The 6,967-nt window shown below is 59.6% G+C and overlaps 1 protein-coding gene across 1 annotated transcript; it reads right to left on the bottom strand.

The window, feature by feature from the left end:
* Positions 1-1,523: 1,523 nt before the first annotated feature.
* On the bottom strand, positions 1,524-6,967 carry LOC106829109 (beta-lactoglobulin-1). The gene is made up of 7 exons (XM_044778355.2): positions 6,174-6,967; positions 5,224-5,363; positions 4,510-4,583; positions 3,263-3,373; positions 2,429-2,533; positions 2,139-2,183; positions 1,524-1,713 (listed from the first exon to the last, which is right to left on the bottom strand). The coding sequence occupies exons 1-6, from the start codon at positions 6,417-6,419 to the stop codon at positions 2,167-2,169; spliced, it is 693 nt and encodes a 230-aa protein (XP_044634290.1). The 5' UTR covers positions 6,420-6,967; the 3' UTR covers positions 1,524-1,713; positions 2,139-2,166.

Raw genomic sequence — 6,967 nt, 5'->3', positions numbered from 1 at the left:
AGGATGTCCCTTCTACTTCTTCCTGGCTCCCGTCTGCTTGAGTGACAACTTCTGGCTGAGCAGGGAGGCGATGAGTGTGTCTGTCAGGACAGAGCATTGACTGGGCGTTCCGAGGCCCTCGGGACGTCCGTGTTTTCCCTCTGGCATGGTGACCAGCAACCTCACAGGGGCGGCTGTTTCATCACTGGATCCTCAGTGACCATGAGTGCAGACACCCCTGCTAAGTTGCAAAAGAAATTTTGCATAAACAAGAAATAAGTCTTTGATGTTTTCAGCCTCTGGGGTTTCAGAGTTGCTCATGACGCAGCGTAAGCCAGTTTACGTCGGTCGAGTGACGCTCCTGATACGGAAGGAGTTTGCCTCACGAGCGGGATGTGATGTTGTTGAAATATACTTCTTAAAAACTCAATTAAAGATGCCTATAAGGGTGTGTCTCCCTTAATCTGTTAAGGTGGTAAATTTTTAATATATTCCCTAATATGCAGACATCCTTAATTTTCTGGGTTACATCCTGATGTGTTGAATACGCTGTTAGATTCAACCCACTAATACATTACGTAGATAGCTGTGTCTGTATTCAAAATGTGACGGCATCCTCTTCCCTCTTCCCGCATCACCCTCGTCTGGCTTTGTTACCATTTACATGTTGCTCTGTTATCTCTGTGCTGACAACCCTGGAGCAGACTGTGTGAGCCAGAGACCATCTGGCAGGGGTGCCAGGTCCCCATCTGTAGACCGAGAAGGTCTGGAACTCTTCCTCATTGTCTGCAGTTACTGTTCTTTTAAAGCTTTCTTTTTCTGCCAATATTGGTAATTGATATTTTTCTAGAAATGTTTCCATTCCATCTATATTTTAGAACCGTCATATTATACGTATATCATTAAGTATATATAACATGTATATAACTACGCACATATACACACGAAAACGTATGTATGTATTGTTATAAACAAATTGTTCTTATTATTTAAAATCCCTGTGTCTGTTGCTATATACTTTTTTTCCTTTTGTGATGCTCAAAAGTGTGTGAAAAACAAGTTTCCTTCCCACCTGTGGCCTCTTTTGCCCAGCTCCTCTATCCAGGGGCAATCTCTTTACTCTGCGTTAGCCCAGGAAAGGCCGATGCACTTATAGGTATGCGAAGTTTCGTATCAAGTCTGCCTGGTCGCAATCGCCCTTAGGTTCCTGAAAGACGGGCCCGAGGGTCACGCGGGCTACATTTTCAAAAGAGCGCCAAATTCGATGTGCAAGTAACTTACTTAAGTGTTAGTACCAATATTTATTAGGTTAAGCGACAGGTAATTTTTCATTTCTTGTCCTCTGTGAGGTTTTGGTCTTAACCAGGGAGCTGCCTCTGTAGCACTCCTGTCTCCTTCCGGAAAGTTTAAGAGCCTGTCGTAATGTGCGCTGATCCCTAAAGGTCACGAGGCCTGTGACACAGAAGCCCTGCTCTTCCTCCCCCTGAGCCGCCCCATAGGCTCCATCCCACACGCGTCGGCCAGGAAAGACTCAGGCAGAGAGAGCGCTCAGGTTTATTTCTTTACTGCTGAAGGAGGCATGGCTCAGAGCAGGAGATGGAGGCCGGGATTCGAGGTGCCTCGTCCCAGGAGGAGCGACGTCCAGCAGCCGCCTTGGTCTCTGTCCCTCCTGATTCCTCTGACAGAGAGGAGGGGCTGACGGCGTCTCGGCAGAGGGGCCGAGGCTCCCGGGCCCTGAAGTGGACAGGGGCTCCCCTGTGATTCCCAGGGAACCTGCTGGACCCTCGCCAGCCCCGCCCTGACTCGGGGGGCAGGACAACCCCTCCTTGGAAGAGGGAGCCCCCATCTCACCCTCTTCAGGCTGAGTGGCCGTCACTCCATGCCATCCTTCCTAGCCCTCCACCTTCACCCACCCCCTCTCCCCCCCAGAAGGAGTGGTGGGGACGTCAGCGTGCGAGTGTGGCCAGGACACAGGAGACAACATCCCGGAGATGCCATTGCGAGAGAGCGGGCACGTGGCCAGCCTGTTTCCACAAGGACCAGGAGGGACCCCAGTTCCAGCCATTCTCGTAGGGTAGTCCCCAGGCTGATTCAGGGGGTTCTGGGGCCCCACTGAGACCCCCATGTGCCCAGGACGTGGGGCCCGGTTGGTACATTACCCCAGGAGGCGGACGGGCTGGAGCTCGCCTAGATGCGGCACCGCTCTGTTGGGGGAGGGAGAGCCGTGGGGAAGAGACGCGAGTCAGACAGGCGGCCCCGGGCCCAGGGGGGTCTGGGGGGGCTGGGGGACCCCACCTCGGGGGCTCTGCAGCCCCCAACTGCCTGTCACCCGCCTCCTGGGAGGCCTAGGGGGCCACAATGAGAGAAGATGTTCTCTGTGTTCGTGGCTTTCCGGTTGAGGAGGCACAAGCCGAGGGAAAGCCTTGTCGTGGGTCGTGGAGGTGATCACCTGCCATCCGGGTCAGGTCCGGGATGATCTGGACACGCCCAGGCAGAGGCTGGAGAGCTCTGCGGAATTTCTCCATGATCTCCTCATCGACCATCTGGGTCCTGGCTGTGGGGGGTGGGGGGGTCAGTCCCTGGGCTGTGGGGGCTTTGATGAGAACTCAGGGGGCTGGGGGCTCCCGGCTGGAGAGCATGGGAAGGACAAGCCAACGTCCTGAGGTCGGCAGAGCTTGATCCAGCCCAACCTCCCAGGGTGGTCTCCAGGGTTCAGCCTACTGGACTTCCAGGGTCCCTGCCTCCCCACTCGGCCCAGGCCCCCTCCTCCTCCCCGGGCAGCGCTGGAGGGTTGCACGGTCACAGGAAGAAAAGTGCCCCTGCCCCCAGGCTGTGGGGTCTCCTTCACCCAGGCTGGCTGATTTATGGGCCAGGGAGACCTCCCCAGCCCAACGCCATGGTCAACTCGGACCCTGGGACACTCAGCGACACCGCTTCTGTGACAGTGACAATGCCACCATACATTTGCTTTCGGGACTTTATAGTTTAAGGCCATTTTTGTGTCTGACTTCCTGTTTGGTGAAATAATTGAAACTCTCCGTCAACAAAGCCTGTTGGATTCATAGCAACCCGTCGGCCTCATGGAGATTGTCAAACCAACCACAGGAGCCTGCGTGTCTGCTCTGCATCACCAGCCACCCACAGTCCAGCAAGACACCACCTTTCCCAGCATCCCACCACCCTCATCCGCCAGGGCAGAGGCCCCCTCGCCCGGCCCCCGCCTCCTTCCCGCGAGGACCCAGCAGCCACATCTCAGCGCGGAAGCCTGGGGCTTGGCGCGTACCCAGGTACTGGCAGACCAGGCTCTGCCCGGGTGTGGCCGCGTTCTTCATGCAGAGGAACAGGTAGTTCTTGTAGTCAGTGTCGAGCGCAAAGACTGTGTCCTCATCCAGGTCTGGAGGAGGGACCAGGACGGGAGAGGAAATGAGAGGCGGGTTCTCCCCTCTGGCAGGAGGCGGGTGCTGGGCAGCAGCCTGCACGACCCTCGGGCTCCTCTTGCCGAGGACTCGGCGGGAGCTTCTCCTGCACCCGGCACAGCCCGGGCTTTCCCCGCAGTGGTCCCGGACAGAGGGCTGGAAGCCCTTGCGTTGTCCGTGGATCTCGCCAGGGCTGTTCCACCGCCTCCTGGACTCGGGCTCACTCATCACTCGACCCACCACCCCCACCCAAGTCTCGGGACCCAGAGTGGTTGAGAAATGAGGTCTCCACACTGATCTCGGGTGAGACCGGGTGCCACCAAGTGAGGGAGGAGAAGAGGATGGTCCTCAGACAGGGTCACATTTGAGGGGCGGAGTGGCCCTGGAGCCGTGGGAACCGGAGGAGCGAGACAGGGCTGCCTGACGGAGGCCAGCGGGCACTGGCAGCACGGCAGAGTCTCCTGGGCGGCTGCAGAGGCAGTGACAGCGTCTCGACTCCACTGCGACGGATCACGCCAGGCTCAGGGTGGATGCCCTGGCGTCCGTGTCAGTGGTTGTCCTGTGCAGCCTTGGGTCACAGTCGGCCTGGAGGGCTGGCCAAGGGCGGGGAAAGCAGGACACGGCCCAGGCTGTCTGGAGGGGGACATCCCCCCCAACACCCACGGTGCTTTCTTCTCTTGGATTCAGGGAGGAACGAGAGGATGAGTGAATGAATCCCGGGCCCAGGAGGTGGAGGGTATGACAGGATGGGTCAAGGGGGCTGCCCTGACCCTTGGGGATTAGGCAGTGGCTCTCAGCTCCCCGCAGGTGGCCTGGGAGGCAGTGCAGAGGGCAAGCGGGCAGGACCACACAGATGTTTCCTGAGCTCAGCCCAAGGGACTCGAGGACCCAGCCTGGAGAGAGAGAACTCGGTCGCCTTCGGGAGTTGGACCAGCCCAGCAGGGAACTGCTTGCCATCGCTGGCTCTGCGGCACCAGAGGGAGGGGCGAGGACGGCAGTGGAAGCTGGTTCTTGATGGTGTTGCCACCGTCACCGCCCATGCCTCAGTATCCTCGGGCCAGAGCCCCACCCCACTGCACCTGTGCTCAGAGCCCCGGGAGCCTCCTGCACTTACAGTTGATCTTGAACTCCGCTGGGCTCTCAGTCTTTTCTGCAAAGATCTTCTTCTCAGCACACCCTTTGTTCTCCCTGGAAGGCAGTGGATTCTGTGAACCCCCGGCATGGACACCATTCTGATAAAGTCAGACTGTAGGCTGGAGCAGAAGTCTGGCTGCAGGAGGGGCTCCCAGGGGAGACGGCCGGCCCCCTGGGCCTAGGCTGCACCCACTGTCACCTCTAACAGCTGGCAGGTGACCAGGTTGGATGGGGCCGTGAGAAGTCAGATGGAGCCAGAGAGAAACCAGCTGGGAGTGCCCTCACCCACGGCAGGGACAATGACCCACATTTGGCAGACAATCCTGGGGTTTGAGTCCTCATCTCCTCCACCACAGCCACCCGGCTCTCTCCTGCACCCCCCACCCTACTCTGGGGGCAGGCAGGGCTCATGGCAGGAACAGACCAGACCCTGAGGACCTGTAGCATGCAGCTGACCAGCCGGTTTCCACTCGGTCTCCTCCCCACACCGTGCAACTGCTCTGTGTGGTCAGCCTGTTGGTCCAGAGCCCTGGCAGGAGCCCCAGGGACACCGGGAACCTCCGAGCCCCAAGCCCCATCCCTGGGGCACCGTGCCCACTCACAGCATGGCCAGGTCCCATCAGGAGCCCCACCTGCCCACCCACCCCTCCTGGAGCCAGACCCTCACTGGCCCACAGCCCGGGGGCACACCCACCCTTCACGCAGGATGATCTCCAGGTTGTCCTCGGGGGTGGGCCTCAGCTTCTCGATGTACACTCTCAGAGGGGCACTCTCGGAGTCCAGGAGGGAGATGTCGCTGGCCGCCATGGCCACGGAGTGCCACTTCCCTGCCACCTGAGGGGGTTCCTCAAGCTGCACTCCAGGGGCCGGAAGGGGACCCCAGCCCCACAGTGGACTCTCCGTCCCACCCCATCCCAGCCAGGCCGAGTCCTGCCCCTTCCCGATTTCCGCAGGATGGCCTGGGAAGGAATTGGGTTGCGGTTCTCAGAGCACACGTTGACCCCCTCCCTGGGCAGCCCTGGGACCCCTCCCCTGCTGGCCTCAGGAGTGTTCTACCTAAACTCACTCTGAGCCCAGAGAAGGACCCAGAGGAGCCCACGACCGGGAATGAGTGGGGAGTGGTTGCATCTTGGGGAGACATGGCTGGAGATGGAAAAATGTTGGGTGGCAGAGGGACCCTGATATGGGCTAAATAATGCCCCCCAAATTCTTATGTTGAAGTCCTGACCCCCAGGACCTTAGAACATGACCGCCTTTGGAGATGGGGTCTTTATCGAGGTGATTAAGGCAAAATGAGGTCGTTAGGGGCCCTGATCCCGTCCAACCAGTGAGCTTATGAGAAGAGGAGATCGGGACACAGACACGCACAGGATGACCACGTGAGGACACAGGGAGAAGACGCCACCCACACGCCCAGGAGGGGACCTCGGGAGGAACCACCCTGGCGACACCTGGATCTCAGGCTCCAGCCCCCGGGAGGTGAGACAGTCTCTGACGTTCAAGCCACTCAGGCTGGCATACCTCTTAGGGCGGCCCCAGCAGACCAGCCAGGCCCCGACCTCACAGCCTCCTCTATCTCTTGTCCTCCTGAGGCCAGCTTCCCTGCCCACCCCACAGCTCAGCCCACCCCAGCCACCCTCAAACCTCCTGGAGGTCCAGGTCCTGCATCGTCTGGGGGATGTTGGTGGCCTGGATGCCACACATGAGGGCCAAGCCCAGGGCAAGCAGGAGGCACTTCATGGCTGCGCTACAGGTGCACTCTGAGCTCTGGAGAGTGTGGAGGCCGAGGCACAGACTCGGCGCCCTATATAGGAGGGAGACTGGAGAGGGGCCACGCACCAGCACTGTCCAGGCCCCCGCCATGCGGTTCCCGGAATCCCCGTGACTCATCTTCGGCCCTCGGCGGCTTCCTTGACTGGGACAATAGGAGGCCTTCTCCCCTCCGAGTGCAAACAGGAAGGTCCCTTGTGCCCCTGGGGCCTGGACAGGTCCTGGTAGGCCCCAGAAGTGAAGGGTCTGGGGTGCGGGTCCCAGCTGGCTGCCAGCGTCGGGGCACTTCCTGGATCAGGCTCTTAGACAACGACAGGTCAGAGCCAGCACTGAGGACAGCTGCATCCTGGAGGGTGGGGCTGTGGGTCAGCCCAGGGCTGGAGGGCCCCATGCCAGCCCAGGATCCGTGGACGTTGCGCCAGTGGTTGGCCGTCTGTCCCACATGGGGCACAGATCATTGGCACCACCCCACCCTCTCCTGCCCGCTGCCCTTCCTGGGGGCTCGCCCCAGCTTCAGTGCTGCCTGCCCCACCTGGCTGGGCAAGGCCTCCTTGAAAGGCTGTGGTCCCTTCCTGGTCTTCCTTCTGTTTCTGTTTATACTCCTGCCTCTGGCCTGGGGCTGATGGGGTCTCCTCTGTGGCCCCACCCCCTGTAGGACGAGGCAAGGG

This window comes from Equus asinus, chromosome 10 (assembly GCF_041296235.1).
Source record: "Equus asinus isolate D_3611 breed Donkey chromosome 10, EquAss-T2T_v2, whole genome shotgun sequence".
In the NCBI taxonomy this organism is placed as follows: domain Eukaryota; kingdom Metazoa; phylum Chordata; class Mammalia; order Perissodactyla; family Equidae; genus Equus; species Equus asinus.
The sequence above is the reverse complement of the archived record's forward strand: the minus strand, read 5'-3'. Positions and strand labels throughout refer to the sequence as shown.

What these genes read in the sequence shown, in the direction of transcription:
- LOC106829109 (XM_044778355.2), bottom strand. Translation starts at nt 6,419, where the DNA reads ATGAGTCACGGGGATTCCGGGAACCGCATGGCGGGGGCCTGGACAGTG. An exon ending in GAGATCATCCTGCGTGAAGG is followed by an intron (nt 4,584 to 5,223) that starts GTGGGTGTGCCC and finishes ACTGCCTTCCAG; the next exon opens with GGAGAACAAAGGGTGTGCTG. An exon ending in AGCGGAGTTCAAGATCAACT is followed by an intron (nt 3,374 to 4,509) that starts GTAAGTGCAGGA and finishes TCCCTCCTCCAG; the next exon opens with ACCTGGATGAGGACACAGTC.